The 18,406-nt window shown below is 40.1% G+C and overlaps 1 protein-coding gene across 1 annotated transcript in view; it reads left to right on the top strand.

Annotated features, from left to right (window-relative positions):
- LOC144667350 (uncharacterized) overlaps positions 1-18,406 on the top strand; it is a 38,346-nt gene that overhangs the window by 5,992 nt on the left and 13,948 nt on the right. Inside the window, 4 exon segments of the mRNA XM_078528738.1 lie at positions 12,038-13,025; positions 13,028-13,502; positions 13,505-15,763; positions 15,885-15,947. Of these exon segments, the coding sequence (XP_078384864.1) occupies positions 12,038-13,025; positions 13,028-13,502; positions 13,505-15,763; positions 15,885-15,947 (3,785 nt within the window).

The raw sequence follows: 18,406 nt of genomic DNA, 5'->3' as shown, positions 1-18,406 counted from the left end.
ATTTCATTACAAGTAACGAAGTTAGGACCAAAATCTTACCGTGGCGCTTTAATAGAATTTTTTGAGGCAAACACTCTTTGTGAGGTAATTAGATCGCATTATTTCGTTTTCAATTGATCCTTCTCCAAATTAAAAGTGTTTCTTTCAAAAGTTAAGCTGTCATTCTTTGGTTTAAAAAATTTCAGTAAAAAAGTAATCTCCTTAATCTTATAAGTCCAGTTCAGTCCGCATTCTGAGCCATCTTACATTTAAATTTTTCGATAGTTTTTGGATAGTCAACACTACCAGCTGGGATGAAACATTGGAACTTGCACTGCAGTTAATTTCTAAAAAAGACTGAAGGGAAATTTCTTACACGATGTTAAGATATTTTTTTCGATCAATTTACTTAAATTATGATTTGTCTTTTTTGATGTTGTAGGAAGAAAAGACCTAATCAAGGGAGGCAGACTCCATGCAGACAAAATCAATCAATGAGCTATAAGGAACTTCTGCGATTCCAGTGTAAAGTAACAAAACCAGCGTTGATTTTCATTTACGTCTATTGCCTGTTGAAGGCATAACTTTTTATAGTCTTTTAAATTTTATGAATTAAAATTGATTTTCTCAGATGATTGTTTTCGAAAATAATCAAAAATATATTGTACGAATCGAAAGCGTGAGACACGTGTAGTTTTAAGGTAAAATTATAGGAGGTTAAGATAACCGGGGGAGAGGCAGGAATGGTTCCAAAACTGGACGTTTTATTTTCGTATATCCAAACATCGGGCCTTGGAGACCGGATAAGTGATGCGGTTAGTAGGTCCCATGAGAACCAAAAAGGAAGTAGCATTTTTTGGGGGGGAGGGGGAGGAGCCATTTCTTTCGGGTTCCTAAACCCTGTACCGTATCTGGGCCGATCTTTGTACTATAACCGTCCCAAATGTGACAACGAGCACATTGGAGCATGTCTTAGGGGGAGGGGGGGAGGAGGAAACGCACTCACCTGTACCAATCTCTATTTATGTCTTTTTGGTGCTAGAGAAGGTTGGATACGAGGGTGGATTGAGACACACCAGGATTCTCGGCAAGGGATAATGGATGCTATTTTCCCTTCTTATCTTCCCATTGCTCCCCACGCGCCTAAATCTGCTCTCGTATCCAGTCTTCGCTCGCGCCAAAAACATACAAATAGCGACTGGGCGCGAGTCTGCATCTCGAGTTGCGAGAATTCTTTATTGCATTTTTTATTGTTTAAAAAGATTTAGCTGGACATATAAGGTCGAACATAATAAGTTCATTATCACTATACAGTTATTAAAGTTGTAAAGTTAGGCGGAGCTTGACCCCAGGGAGGGACTCACGTATGAAAAGGACTGGAATGCCTGTCGTCTGGCTTAGGGATGCAAATTACGGATTTCCGCCTCACTTATAGTCCTTAGGACAGAACGCCAACATTTTTAGCCGTCGAGGTCACGCTCAGACATGAAAAAGGATATCTCTTAGGGGTAAAAGCCATTTTGAACCACGCCCAAATTGATATCTTTTAGGGGTTTAATTTAAATTTTCCCATCGATTCTCCGTCCCCTCCAGAAAGCTTGACGCTCTTAAAACCAAACTTAGAGCTATATACAAAAATAGAACTAATTGCAGATAAGAAGAACAAAAAGAAACTATATATTTCGATAAGTGGCAACCTTCATTGGTCTTTCTTAGCATAGTATTGTTTCACCTGCTTTTAAAAACAGTATAAAATTTAGATTTAATGTTATACAAACAAAGTTGCAATTCTTTTTCTGTCAGCTAAGCCTTCTGCTCTGGTTTATTGTTAGTTTCCATAACTAGAAGTAGTTGTTCATGTCTAAGTAGTGAAATAAAGAGCCAATAAAAATGTGATAAAAAAGTAGCTGAACGCATAAGTGTTGTATACACATTCTGTAGCGCCAATAGTAAATATTATTTCTTTTCTTTGTGTTATTGCATCACCGTCACAAGTTCCATACATCAGTCATACACTGTCACAAGTTCCATACATCAGTCACATACCGTCACAAGTTCCATACATCAGTCACAAGCCGTCACAAGTTCCATACATCAGTCACATACTGTCACAAGTTCCATACATCAGTCACATGCCGTCACAAGTTCCATACATCAGTCACATACCGTGACAAGTTCCATACATCAGTCACATGCCGTCACAAGTTCCATACATCAGTCACATGCCGTCACAAGTTCCATACATCAGTCACATGCCGTCACAAGTTCCATACATCAGTCAATTACCGTCACAAGTTCCATACATCAGTCACATGCCGTCACAAGTTCCATACATCAGTCACATACCGTCACAAGTTCCATACACCAGTCACATACAGTCGCAAGTTTCATACCTCAGTCACATACAGTCGCAAGTTTCATACATCAGTCACATACTATCACAAGCTCCATACATCAGTCACATACAGTCGCAAGTTTCATACATCAGTCAATTACCGTCACAAGTTCCATACATCAGTCACATACCATCACAAGTTCCATACATCAGTCACATACCATCACAAGTTTCATACATCAGTCACATGCCGTCACAAGTTCCATACATCAGTCACATACTATCACAAGCTCCATACATCAGTCACATACAGTCGCAAGTTTCATACATCAGTCAATTACCGTCACAAGTTCCATACATCAGTCACATACCATCACAAGTTCCATACATCAGTCACATACCATCACAAGTTCCATACATCAGTCACATACTGTCACAAGTTCCATACATCAGTCACATACAGTCGCAAGTTCCATACATCAGTCAATTACCGTCACAAGTTCCATACATCAGTCACATACCATCACAAGTTCCATACATCAGTCACATACCATCACAAGTTCCATACATCAGTCACATACTATCACAAGCTCCATACATCAGTCACATACAGTCGCAAGTTTCATACATCAGTCAATTACCGTCACAAGTTCCATACCTCAGTCACATGCCGTCACAAGTTCCATGCATCAGTCACATACCGTCACAAGTTCCATACACCAGTCACATACAGTCGCAAGTTTCATACATCAGTCACATACAGTCGCAAGTTTCATACATCAGTCACATACTATCACAAGCTCCATACATCAGTCACATACAGTCGCAAGTTTCATACATCAGTCAATTACCGTCACAAGTTCCATACATCAGTCACATACCATCACAAGTTCCATACATCAGTCACATACCATCACAAGTTTCATACATCAGTCACATGCCGTCACAAGTTCCATACATCAGTCACATACTATCACAAGCTCCATACATCAGTCACATACAGTCGCAAGTTTCATACATCAGTCAATTACCGTCACAAGTTCCATACATCAGTCACATACCATCACAAGTTCCATACATCAGTCACATACCATCACAAGTTCCATACATCAGTCACATACTGTCACAAGTTCCATACATCAGTCACATACCGTCGCAAGTTCCATACATCAGTCAATTACCGTCACAAGTTCCATACATCAGTCACATACCATCACAAGTTCCATACATCAGTCACATACCATCACAAGTTCCATACATCAGTCACATACTATCACAAGCTCCATACATCAGTCACATACAGTCGCAAGTTTCATACATCAGTCAATTACCGTCACAAGTTCCATACCTCAGTCACATGCCGTCACAAGTTCCATGCATCAGTCACATACTGTCACAAGTTCCATACATCAGTCACATACCGTCACAAGTTCCATACCTCAGTCACATGCCGTCACAAGTTCCATACATCAGTCACATACTGTCACAAGTTCCATGCATCTGTCACATATAGTCCCCCCTCTCTCTCTCCCCCCTCAAATTTTTTTTTCTGAAAACCCCACCCTATTTCAGACCAAAATATGCAATTTCCCTACCCTAATTTGGGTATGATACCGGTCCGCTTACAGATCAACATGAGCAATCAACTGCTTGTATCATTTTACCGTGTAAAATCATCGTTTTTTAATTAAACTTTATGTAATAATCAATTTTTTTCCCTAAAAGGAGTGTTCTCAATTTTTCTCTGAAGCTATATCCATTTAATTCTATAAGGCATTTTATTCTTGTGAACACATTTCTGGCCGAGCCGTGATCCATGGATTGTTTTACATTTATCCATTACAAGTTAGCTAAGATCTGATATAGAAAACCAAGTAGTAAAGTAGTACCAAATATTGAGAATTAGCAAGATTCATTTCTTAGCCTTTTTAATGCACAAAAATCATGTTCAGTATTCGTTTCACATTTGTATCAATCCCTGTTCTTAACACAAAACGTAGTCGAAGACATGTATTTATACTTTCATATTATTAAAAACTGGCAATGGTTAATGAGCTCACATACCATGGACCACAAATATTGTAGGTGCACGCGTTAACGAGAACAGCCGAGTAGCTCAAAATATTGAAATTCTTTGGGTGTTTTTAATAAAAATTATTTTCCTCGCGCTTGTTGGATATAAGATAGTTAAAGCCAACGAGGCGCGTCTCATATTCAACGCGCGCTCATTGAATAATTGTAATACAGTCAACTCTCTCTAAACGGACACCTCTATAAGACGGACACTTCCATAAGACGGACACCTGTTGATGGTCCCTGCCGTTTTTCAGTCATTTTACTGTAACCAAACTCCCTATAAGACGGACACCTCTCTAAGACGGACAACGGACACTTAGAAATCATTAACGGACACACGAGAAGTGTTTTTTATCATGTTTTATTAGCGAAAATACTTCCAAACTTCGTATCGACCTAAAGCCCTTACAACGCCCTTACGATACGTGTATACCAAGCTTACTAACTTTTAACGGATTACTTCTCTGCTTATGTGTATGGGCACTAAAGAGGTCATTTTCTACTTACAGTATTACAGTTTGTAGAAGCTCTCAACTTTTGCGTTAACAAGCGAATACGCTCCTTTTATTATTTTAGTCTTGTTGCAGTTTGCAAATGTTTGCTACATTATGCAAACGTTTAGCTTTATTGTCTCAGAATTACTGGTGTCATGTTACCTCGACTCTCTACAAGACGAACACCTCTCTGCAGGAAGCTTTTCTTAGTTTATTTTAAAGCGACTCATGGCATATTGCGAAAATTGTCATGGCAAAAATACACATAGCTCGACAATTTTGCGCTACTTTCACGCTTTTTGCAGCTCCCCCCCGCCCAAGGAAAATCAAGACATTACGTTATAGCGGAGCTCCCAGCGGCCAGAAGGGCCGCAGAGCAAAGCCCCATACTCATACATCCATGCATTTGAGTTTTCATGGTCATCTTGGCTAACGGCATGGTTCGCGGGCGCGCGCGTCGTACGACGGAATCGTGCAAGATTGCAGCCATAATTTGATGATAGAAAGAGTGAAGCCGCCCTTTAAAATTTAATGGCGTTTGAAAAGAAAAACAAGAAGCAAAAAATAAGTGTGGCTGACAATTACGTGTAGAAAGTAATCGACCGCCAAAAAATGGACATTGAGAGCCATTATCGATCGATGACTTTCGTGTCTATCTGTAAAGCCAGCGTCGTACATGAAGGAGCATTCGAAAGCTAAATCGGGTTTCACATAAGCTTCATCAACAATGGATCTATCTAGAAACCAGAGCACTGGCTAAAATCGAGTGCGTGGCTGCTTGTTCGCAAGAAAATGAAAAGCTTTTCAGATGTAACAGCACAAGTATATTTTTACCTGAATCAGTCTATATGTTCTGATATGTTATTTTCTTTACTGCTTACATATAGCTGCTTTTATTCTGCAATGCATAGCTACGGAGCGATATAATAAACAAACCATTTTATTGCTACGGGGTAAAAAAAGAAAAAAAAAACAGACCCCTCTGGGATTTGAACTCACGACTGGCACCTTCTCGATTGAGCTAATCCGACAAAGCTCAGTGATGTAAGACGAATATATCCTATGTCAATGTAATAGATATTGAGGGGTCTACTTAACTGCTGCGAAACTATAACAGGATCGCGAAACTATTTTCTATTGCTAGAAAGCAGGTAATTTACTGTACTCTAAAGTAATTTTTTGTGCCATGAGTAATGACATTTGCCCTGCTTTAACATTATTATTTTTGTCGTACCACAGACATTCAGTTTAACCGGACCGTGAGCGATTTAAATTTGTCTTGCACCTATAAACCACCGTAAACATTAGTACTTTGGCCGCTTATTCACTCGAATGAAAACGTTGTAAGCTCCAGTGAAGCTCCGCTTTTAGGCTTGCCTAAATCTATATATTATAGGACTATAAATTCAAACACCCTTTGTTTTGTAGTACAGTCGACTCCCGATAACTCGAACCTTTAAGGGAAATTGAAAAAGGTTCGAGTTATCGGGAGTTGAGAAATAAGGAAAAAACGGCGTTTACTGTTTTTCTATTCATTCACTGTACATTTTAATTAAATTTAATTACTATAGAGAAGTCGAGTGAAAATGGAACAATTCATTTCTAAATACTGTATGAATCAGTGCCATGCACACTGCGCACTTCAAGGGACACGAGATTTATTGACATTTTGAACAAGGAGTTAAGCATCAACGCTTTATGAAGATACAATGAACTGTAGCTAAATGTACCCTAAACCAGCGAAACCTGAACAGGACTGACACTTTTTGTGTAATGCAAAAAAGGACAAAGATTACACGGCTGCTTCAAAAGAAATTCAATGTTTTGGACTACAGTACACTGTTTGTTTTGACTCGTCACGTACTGACAGACATGGTTCGAGTTATCGAGGGTAAACTTATATAGAAAATGACCTGTTCGACTTAGCGGAAGGTTCAAGTTATCGGGGGTCGACTGTAGTTTCTTCACCTGGGTTCCCCTCCGCTCGTGCTTGCACTCTCCTTTCGCCCTCCTTTTCTTTTTCGCTTTCCAAATTCCTCAAACCTCCCCCCCCCCCCCCCACCCCGATAACCACTACCACCTCCGCCCCTGACCCCAAGCTTCTGTTCATAGGCTAAATCCTGTGAGAATCCGTATGTCACTCTCTATACTAATCGACATTAATATTTCTATCTTGTAATTGCTAATAAAACTGAGTTAGCGAGACACGTGTTTCCAGCATGACGTCATGTGACAGTCTGTTTTCTCGGAATGTCCTGAAATACGCTCATCCAGTAGATAGGGTCATTCATTTTCCTACGAAATCGAAACATGAAAAATAACAGTTTCTACTTCCATTGTAGTTTGCTTTTTGCAAACAAGATCCGTTCGCCCAAAATAAAAGATTGAATATGTAATGTTTCGGTTGTAACGACTCAGAGTTTCCGCTTTCTTGTTGCTTGGGGTGTTGCGAGTTCTTCCGTGGCAGTAAGAAACATGAAATTCGTTTAAAATCGCTTTCGCTGCCTTACCAAGAATAAGGCCGGGTCTGAATGAGGTTTAATCGATAGTACCCTGGGTGCCAGAGGTTTTTCTTGCGCGGTTTCCGGTGTCAGTCATTTCTTTGAGAATTGGTGAAATTTTAACTGTCAGCTGAGAAGTGATGCGTTTGTTAACTGATAGTTGAGATCTAAGATTTGCAGAATTCGAATTAACTGATGTTGCGAAATGGGCTGAAAAAGTCCCAAGAGTGACCAAAATCAAGTTTCTCCCGAAAAGATTATGAAATTTCGAAAGTTCTAAGTAACAAGAGGGGGGTCCTAAATCCCAGTTCCCAGCCCAATTTTGGTCCAAATCTCAGTTCACAGGCTTCAAATCCCAGTCCCCAGGCTAATTTTGGTCGAAATCCCAGTTAATAAACAAGAAATCCCATTTCCATGTAATGACTATAATAAATTAAAAGGGCAAACTGTTGATATTTGAATATATACTTGTTTTCTTTGCTTATTTTGCCGGCGTCAGTGACGGCACTTGCTGTGCTGTACGAGGTAGTTGACCCTGAGAAAAAACACAATGTTCATAGATGACTTTTTAAATGTCGTAACCCGTTGGATGATCCTCACCAGTAGTGACCGGGATTCACTGGTTCGAAGCATTTCTACTTGTTCTTTCGTTCTAAGAACAAAAGGCGCTCTCTTCGTGCTGCCCGCTTCAACGAAATCCACATTAAAAAATTCAATACCAAAATCGCCAAATCCTCTTTTCGCAGCAGAGTCTTTAGCTCCACAATTCTCCACAATGCTTGCCTGCAAGTCTGGACCAAAATTTCCGGAAATGCAGGTACAAAATCGAATGGAACAGAAAGTTTCTGAAAACTCGTTTCGAAAATTTTGGTCAAATTCTGGAGGTTGCCCTAGAATTCCGGCAAATCGGAATTCTCGGAAAATCCTGGGCGCGATCCATTGGACCAAAATTTCTGGAAATTCCGGTACAAAATCGAATGGAACAAAAAGTTTCTGAAAACTCGTTTCGAAAATTTTGGTCAACTTCTGGAGGTTGCCCTAGAATTCCGGAAAATCGAAATTCTCGGAAAATCCTGTTCTATTCGCCAATTTCTGCTCGGGCCCAGTTTTTCTTAACCCCGCAAATCGACAAAGTTCGACATGGCAGTCATTCCAGCTGCTCAACACTGATCAGTGCTCGTCTTGTCTTCTTGCGGCAGATAGCTTAACTGCGCTATTGGAACATGAGTGCTTGGCAAGCTTTGGTAGGTAGTTCGAAAATACGTGCACACCACGTATAATTCTCTTAAACGAATGCGATAAGAGCACATCTTGTGCATCCAAATGTTTTCGTAGCACGTCTCACAAAGAAGAGAAATCCCATTCCCATTGTCCAAAGTGTTTGTCCCATTCCCAGTGGTAAAATCCCAGTCCCAGTGCACGAATCACATTTTCCCAGCCGAAAAAGAGGCAAATCCCAGCTCCCATTTTACCCCTTCAGGACCCTCTAACAACAGCGAAGAGATAACAAATTCACCCAACTAATACTACAAGAAAATGTAAAGAGATCAGTCAGAAGAATTTGTATGTTGATATTGAGGCTTAGAGGATGAACTGACAACTGAAACTCCAGCATCCTTACTGTCAAACCCTCTTAAAATATTCTTGTGATATTTATTGTACTTCTCCCTTTTTAAGCGATGACGTGTAAGTGATGACGTCATCGCTTTATGCGGCAGCCGACAGGATCTTCTATTCCGTTGTCTGTTTCGCGCGATCGAATAAAAATAACAAGAAATCGCCGCGTAGAACATAAAAGAAAAATACTCCAGTGCAGTTAGAATGGAACACTACAATGTATAAACGAAAGAGACTAATTATATATGATGGGATCTATTAGATTTAGTAGATTTCTAATTCTTATAATATACAAAGCCGCTGTGAGAAAGAGACCGTTTGACCCTTTCTCGCGGCTTAAAAGCTTGCACGCAATCTTTAAGTGTTGAAACAACATAAGGAAATCTTAAAAAAATGTATAAAATAAAATATTACTGTTGTTCAATTGAGCAAATCTACGAAGAAATTGTATTATTTGCATCCTTGGCCTGTGGATTCATAACTACTGTATTTATTTGAATTCCATCAGATCCTAACTAAGCTATTTATACAATCCGGTTAAAATTGCTTTTTATGTTTAAAAAATGTAACCTGTCTTTTTCACGCACAACGTGTCAGCTATTTTTATTTACGTTAAGTTTTTGACAAATTTCCTCAAAATTATGTAAGACCCCTTATGAAACGCCATCTATTCTGCATGCATTGCGTGCCATTTATTTTGTTTAGGAAAACTGTCATCTGCCTGGCATTCTTCCATGTTTGTTCGTAACGCCGCCTGTTTGCCAAAAATAATACTTGAGACAAATATTCAAATTTCGCCTGAGTTTCGATTATTTTCTGGCCGTACAATCCAAGTATAATCTTCCACTTTGTTTTCTCCTTCAGAAAAGACAGCACTGTGTTAAACTTGATTTGAAGCTACGCGGCCAGAGAAGAATATGTTTGTAAATACTACATCGACTAGTCTCTAAACCAATAACAAACGTCTTCAGTGTAAAAAAAAAAGGCCAAAGGAAAATTGAAATAAAACCAAACTGTGATGCAGGTAAAAAAAGTATTCTCAAAATTTCGGTGTTTTTGAAAAATGAAAAATCTAAAATGAATAAAAAGAAAATTTCATTTTCTAATTTCCCAGAGGAACGTCTGTTTTTAACATTTTACGATATCCGGCTTTTTACTTTCCAAAGCTAAAGGTATAAAATAAAGTTGACAGTAAAGTTCACTCCATATACAAGCCGCGGAATACGAGTTGGTGTTTATCAGTCCGTTTATTTCAACTGACTTTGGCGTGGTGAGTAAAACTTCTATGCCTTTTATAATGTTTATCAGTTTAACTAAATAGGGCAGTCTCTTTTAGCCAAGAGATATATACAGGAAACTAGCTGTTGAAAGTTACAAAGGAAATGTGTACGTATTCAGTAAAGAATCTCGTAGTATAATGTTATTCACATATAATATATATGGGTAATTGACCAAGTGTGAGGTCAAGATGGCAGGATATTGGCCAAGTTCTTTTTTTGCGTGTTTATGGACCTCGACTTCGTCTCGGTCCATAAACACGCAAAAAAAGAACGAGGCCAATATCCTGCCTTCTTGACCGAACAAGCTTGGTCAATAAAGGATTTATTATTTGACTTTTTTCGAGTACTGAAAAGGAAGCCAGTTGCATGCACAATCAATGGCGCACGCTAAAATCATTTCATTGGTTTAAAAGTTTAACGAGTGACTGCCGAATTCTTGAATGAATCGAGTTGAAGTAAAACGACGCAACAACAGCAAAATTCAACTCTTTTAAACCGTCAAAAGGATATTGAAATGGCTAAAATTGCGAATCAACGTTGAGTTTGAAGCCTTAAAACAAGAATGTCCATTCCATCTGGCCGCCAGCTTTTGATTATTGGACGTTTTGCAGAGTATTTGCTCGCTTCTGACGCTTTTGTGGTGCAAACCTGCCCTGACACGAGCTGAATATTGAAATTGTGATTTTTGAAGGCGTTTGGGACTTACCACTTCACGGGAAAAGCTCGAACTTTCCTACATCGTTGATAAATCTGAAACGAAGGGAAATAAAAATCAAACTGGTTTGAAAAATTTTAAACGCAAAGATAAATATAAACCATAACGTACACACACAAGAAAATGTAGCAGGGACATGTCTCAGGGACAGGGTGCAGTAACCCCTCCCTTTTGCGTGTGCTGATACTTGATTTTATTTTTATCGTCAATTGACTATGATTTTTTTTGCCACCGTTGTTGATTTTATTTTGCCGTGAGTTGATTTTCAATTACCGTGAGCTGATCAGTTCTTCGATCCGCGAGATGATCTTCTTTACCGCAAGTTAATTTTCTTTTACCGATGTGTTATTCGTTTGCTGTAAACTGATTTTCTTTTGCCCACGTGAGTTAATAGGTTTGCTGTAAGTTTATTTTACATTGCTGTGCATGAAACAAATTTTGTTATGTCATCCTGCACTTGCGGGCCATTGTACTTTATTGTAATGCTCTTGCTGCTTATTTGCCAGAATGGAAATACTGTTTTGTAAAGTTAAATTCTGTAAAAATAAATATCTAGGGAGCTCCCCCTTTTTTTCAGTTACGCCAGTCTGAGACTTACAAATTGAAGAAGGCATCATGAACAACATAGAAGAAATCATAGCAGCCATCAGTATAGCCTTTGTTGTTGCCATTTTCCTTCTCAACACCGATCGTGCTCTAAAAGCCATCGAGTTATGCAAAAAAGGCTTGGTTTTCGTAAAAAATAAAGCGCTAAGCATCAAAGGGCAACTTGGCAAATTATTTTACGGAGGAATATACAAAACAATGTTCGACGCGTACTATCGAATCCACGATAACACAAATGCAATAACATATGGAAGGAAGCTTCTCACCATTTACCGCGACTGTGGTAAAACATTCCAAGAAGGGAACCTCAGCATAGAACTGGCACAGATATATCAGAGTCAAAATAGTTATGTTGAGGCAAAAGAACTTAATGAGAGAGCAATAACTATCATGAGAGAAGCTGGAAACAAAAGAGGAGAAGCAGTCGCATGTGAAAACCTAGGAACTGTGTTTAAGTCTCTCGGTGACTTCGACAAGGCTAAAGAATATTTCGAAAAAGCACTTGCGATCAACGTGGAAATTGGTCACAGACAAGGAGAAGCAGCAGATTACGGAATCCTAGGAACTGTGTTTAAATCTCTCGGTGACTATGTCAAGGCGAAAGAATACCTCGAGAAAGCCCTTGAGATCAACATGGAAATTGGTCACAAAAAAGAAGAAGCAACATGTTACGGGAAATTAGGAACTGTGTTTACATCTCTCGGTGAATATGTCAAGGCTAAAGAATATCTCGAGAAAGCACTTGTGATCAACATAAAAATTGGTAACAGAAACGCAGAAGCGATAAATTACGGACACCTGGGAACTGTGATTCATTACCTCGGTGATAAAGTCAAGGCTAAAGAATGTTATGAGAAAGCACTTAAGATCGCAATGGAAATCGGAGACAAAGCAGAACTAGCAGATTGTGAAGGAAATCTGGGAGCCGTGTATCGAGATCTTAAACAATATAAAAAGAGTAAAGAACATCTCAAGACAGCACTGGCGATCCACAAGGAAATTAAAGACAGAACAGGAGAAGCAACATGTTACGGTAGCCTAGGAACTGTGTTTAAATGTCTCGGTAACTATGTCAAGGCTAAAGAATATCTCGAGAAAGGACTTGTGATCCACAAGGAAATTAAAGACAGAGCAGGAGAAGCAACATGTTACGGAAGCCTAGGAACTGTGTTTAAATGTCTCGGTAACTATGTCAAGGCTAAAGAATATCTCGAGAAAGGACTTGTGATCCACAAGGAAATTAAAGACAGAGCAGGAGAAGCAACATGTTACGGAAGCCTAGGAACTGTGTTTCAATCTCTCGGTAACTATGTCAAGGCTAAAGAATATCTCGAGAAAGGACTTGTGATCCACAAGGAAATTAAAGACAGAGCAGGAGAAGCAACATGTTACGGAAGCCTAGGAACTGTGTTTCAATCTCCCCCCTCGGTAACTATGTCAAGGCTAAAGAATATCTCGAGAAAGCACTTGTGATCAGAATGGAAAATGGTGACAGAACAGGAGAAGCAGCATGTTACGGAAACCTAGGAACTGCGTTTAAATCTCTCGGAGACTATTCCAAGGCAAAGAAATATCTCGAGAAAGCACTTGAAATTCACATGGAAATTGGTGACAGAGCAGGAGAAGCAGCAAGTTACGGAAACTTAGGAACTGTGTTTCAATCTCTCGGTGACTATGTCAAGGCTAAAGAGTATCTCGAGAAAGCACTTGCGATCAACATGGAAATTGGTGACAGAGCAGGAGAAGCAACAAATTACGGAAACTTAGGAACTGTGTTTCAATCTCTCGGTGACTATGTCAAGGCTAAAGAGTATCTCGAGAAATCACTTACGATCAACATGGACAATGGGGACAGATCAGCAGAAGCAGCATGTTACAGAAACCTGGGAATAGTGTTTCAATTTCCCCACAAGAGTATTTCGAGAAGGCACTTGCAATTGAAAAAGAAATTGGTGACCGGGCAGGAGAAGCAGCATGTTACACAAACCTAGGAGTTGTGTTTCGATCTCTCAGTGACTATGACAAGGCTAACGAATATCTCGAGAAAGCACTTGCAATCAACTTGGCAATTGGTGACAGAGCAGGAGAAGCTACATGTTACACAAACCTAGGAACTGTGTTTCGATCTCTCAGTAACTTTGTCAAGGCTAAAGAATATCTCCAGAAAGCACTTGCGATCAACATGGAAATTGGTGACAGAGCAGAAAAAGCAACATGTTACGGAAACCTAGGAAGTGTGTTTAAATCTCTCAGTGAATATGTGAAGTCTAAAGAATATCTCGAGAAAGCACTTATGATCAACATGGAAATCGGTGCCAGAGCAGGAGAAGCAGCAGATTACGGAAACCTAGGAACTGTCTTTAAATCTCTGAATGATTTTGTCAAAGCTAAAGAATATCTACAGAAAGCACTTGCGATCAACAAGGAAATTGGTAACAGAGCCGGGGAAGCAGCAAATTACGGAAACTTAGGAATTGTGTTTAAATCTCTCGGTGACTATATCAACGCCAAAAAATATCTCGAGAAAGCGCTTTCGATTAACATGGAAATTGGCGACAGAGCGGGGGAAGCAGCAAATCACGGAAACCTAGGAACTGTGTTCGAATCTGTCGGTGACTATGTCAACGCTAAAGAATATCTCGAAAAATCGCTTGCGACCCACGTGAAAATTGGCGACAGAGCAGGAGAAGCGGCAAATCGCAGAAACATGGCAACTGTGTTTCAATCTATCGGCAGCAATGTCAAGGCTAAAGAGTATCTCGAGAAAGCACTTGACATCACAACGGAAATTGGTGATAAAGCGGAAGAAGGCACAATTCAGGGAAAGCTTGGAACCGTGTTTCAGTCTCTCGGTGAATATGTCAAGGCTAAAGAATATCTCGAAAAAGCACTTGGAAACAAAATTGAAATTGGTGACAGAGCAGGAGAAGCAACATGTTATGGAAACCTAGGAAATGTGTTTCGATCTCTCGGCGAATATGACAAGGCTAAAAAATATCTAGAGAAAGCAGTGGCGATCCAAATGGAACTTGGCGACAGAGCAGGAGAAGCAGCATGTTACACAAACCTGGGAACTGTGTTTCATTCTCTCGGTGAATATGTCAAGGATAAAGAATATCTCGAGAAAGCACTTGCGATCCAAATGGAAATTGGTGACAGAGCAGGAGAAGCAGTATGTTACGGAAACATGGGAAATGTTTTTCAATCTCTCAGTGACTATGACAAGGCTAAAGAATATCTCAAGAAAGCACTTGTGATCCAAATGGAAACTGGTGACAGAGTAGGAGAAGCAGCGGTTTACGAAAACCTAGGAACTGTGTTTCGATCTGTTGGCGAATATGTCAAGGCTAAAGAATATTATGAAAAGGCCCTTGTGATCAGAATTGAAACTGGTGACAAAGCGGCAGAATCAACACTTCACGGGAACCTTGGAATTGTATTTCAGTCTCTTGGTGACTATGTCAAAGCTATGGAATATCTTCAGAAAGCACTTGCAGTCAAAATGGAAATTGGTGACAGAGCGGGAGAAGCAACATGTTACGGGAACCTGGGGACTGTACTCCAATCTCTTAGTGACTATGTCAAGGCTAAAGAATATCTCGAGAAAGCACTTGCGATTGACATGGAAATTGGTAACAGAGCAGCAGAAGCAGTATATTACGGAGAGCTGGGAAATGTGTTTCGATGTCTCGGCGAATATTTCAAGGCTAGAGAATATCTCGGAAAGGCACTTGCAATTCAAATTGAAATTAGTGACAAAGCGGGGGAAGCAACATCTTACGGAAACCTAGGAAAATTATTTAACTCTCTCTGTGACTATATCAAGGCTAAAGAATACCTCGAGAAAGCACTTGTGATCAGAAGAGAAATTGGTGACAAAGCAGGAGAGGCTGGCAATTACAGAAACCTCGGAGTTATGTTTCAATCTCTCGGTGAATATACCAAGGCTAAAGAATGTCTCGAAAAAGCACTTGCGATCGATTTGGAAATTGGCGACAGAGCAGGAGAAGCAACAATTTACGGACACCTGGGAAATGTGTATCTTGGTCTAAAAAAGTATAGAAAGCGTAGCCGCGATAATCTGAAAAAAGCACTAGTGATCAAGATTGACATTGGCGACAAAGCCGGAGAAGCAGCAATTTACAGAGACCTTGGAATATGTCCATCGATCTCTTGGTGGTAAAATCGAGGCGCAAATGTACTATGAAAAAGCACTTGCGCTCGCAATTGAAATTGGTGACAGAGAAGGAGAAGCAGCTAATTACCTGCAACTGGGAAGAGTGTTTGACTCGCACCGTGAATACCTCACAGCTGAAGAATATCTTGAGAAGGCACTTTCGATAAGTAAAGAAATAAGACACGGTGAAGCTGAGTTTCAATGTTACTATTATCTTGCATTGGTGAAGCTATCGCAAGAAAAGTCATAGGAAGCTCTTTACTACCTCTTTCGCAGTATTAAAAGATGCGAAGATTTGCGAGGTTTTAATGCAGACAATGATCAAATAAGCATATCCTTTGTAGACATGCATGCTTTTCCCTACAAAAGACTCAGTGAATTGCTTTATGACGCTGGAAGTCCTAACAAGGCTTTGTATGTTGTTGAGCTGGGACGGGCTAGAGCGCTAGCAGACTTGATGGCAACTCGGTACTCTGCTGAAACACACTTATCAGCTAACCCCCAATCATGGATTAGCATTGAAAATGTCATCAAGAAGGAAAGAAACTGCACTTGTCTGTACATTTCTTATCATGCTCAAAGTGTGCTTTTGTGGATTCTTAACACAAGCGGAGTAATTTCTTTGCAAAAAATGACAGTGGATAAAAACACTCTTCACCGCAGATTAGCACAGCCAGCTGAAAATTTGGATGGATTTTTTGCTTTCATGGCTAAACGTTTCCACTTCGCCGGGAGTTGGAGACGAAAGACTGAGCCGCAACGCAGAAACACCACGCAGCTTTGCGAGATGGAAAGATAGGGATCCCGAACCGAGTTTAACTTTGTTTCACGAAATGCTCATCAAACCTGTGTCCGACTTACTTGAAGAGCCTGAAATCATCATTGTTCCTGATCGCAACTTGTACCGTGTTCCATTCGCAGCTTTACTCGATGGAAATGGGAAATTTTTATCAGAGTCCTTTAGGATCCGCGTCATTCCTTCGTTGACGACTCTCAAGCTTATCCAGGATAGTCCCGCAGACTATCACAGTCAGACCGGTGCTCTGATAGTGGGGGATCCTGATGTTGGTTGATGTGATTTACGAAGGAAGACTCAATAGAAGGTTTGTACCATTGCCTGGTGCAAGAAAGGAAGCAGAGATGATTGGACGACTGCTGGGCGTTCAGCCTTTGTTAGGACAGCACGCAACGAAGCAAGCAGTACTTCAAAGGATAGCTTCAGAGAGTCTGATACATTTTGCTGCACATGGTAATGTTGAACGAGGAGAAATTGCCCTTGCGCCTTCAGGCTGTACTTCCGAGATTCCACAAGAAGACGAATACCTTTTGAAAATGTCTGACATTTTAAAAGTTCAACTGCGAGCTAAACTGGTAGTACTGAGTTGTTGTTACAGTGGCCGGGGACAAATTAGGGCCGAGGGAGCCGTTGGAATCGCTCGCGCGTTCTTAGGATCCGGTGCACGGTCAGTGTTGGTGGCACTGTGGGGTTTGAAAGACCCTGCAACCAAGCAGTTCATGAGCTGTTTCTACCATCACCTTGTTCGTGGAGAAAGCGCAAGTGAATCACTTCACAGGGCCATGAAGTGGATGAGAGATAAGAAGTGGTGGAGAGGTAACAACATTCCAGACGTTTCCGAGTGGGCACCGTTTATGCTGATTGGCGATAACGTGACATTTGACTTCAGAAGAAAAGTAAGTTCAAAATAGCGAAGAAACCATTTTATGATTTTTTTGGTTTAAGTAAATGGCACAGAGTTGGGACCAAAATCTCACTGTACTGATTTTATAGAATTCATATTGTTGGGACATTTTTTAAGCCAAAACTCTTTTTTGTAAAGTAATCAGATCGCCTATTCTTGTGATCTGCCTAGAAAGCAAAGTGACATCTTTCGGAAGTTTCTTATCTATTTAAAAACAACTTCATGAAACAAATGCAGTCTTTTCAAACTTGTTAGTCCAGTTCAGTCCTCTGTTTGGGCTATCTTACATTTAAAGGTTTGGACAGTGCTGCAAGTCCAAATATGTAGACGTGTGTAGGCCTCATGACATTACTACCAGCTCGGATGACAGATCGGAAATTTCACTGCTTTTACTTTATGGAATTCGAAAGGCAATTTTTTCGGTCAATTTCCTTAAATTCTGATTTGTATTTTTTGGTGTTGTAGGAAAAGAAGAGCTAAGCTAAAATGAGGACTTCGTGGAGACGAAATCAAGCATTGCGCGAAGGAACGTCTGCGATTACAGTGTAAAGTACAGAAAAGCGTTGATTTTCATTTTTTTATAATCTTTAGGGTTTATTAATTCAAACTGATTTTTTTTACGATGATTTCGAAACCATCTTGTAAGAATCGAAAGCGTGAGACACGTGAGGTTTTAAGGTAAATGTTAGGAGGTTACGTTAACCCGGACAGGGACAGTAACGGTTCCTAACCTGAACCTTTTATTCTCGTAAATCCAACAATTGGGCCTTCGAGACCGGACAAGTAATACGGATAACAATGAACCAAAAAGCCTACCTTATTAGCTCGGAGAGGCACCTATCGCTACATTCGAAGAAGTCACTTTTTTTGGGGGGGGGGGGGAGAGGGGGGAGGTGGAGCCATTTCTGTCCGGTTCTTAAAACGTG

The sequence above is a fragment of the Oculina patagonica genome, chromosome 10, assembly GCF_052425735.1.
Source record: "Oculina patagonica isolate OP01 chromosome 10, crgOcupat, whole genome shotgun sequence".
NCBI classification, from domain to species: Eukaryota; Metazoa; Cnidaria; class Anthozoa; order Scleractinia; family Oculinidae; genus Oculina; species Oculina patagonica.
This window is presented reverse-complemented; position numbering and strand designations above follow the sequence as displayed.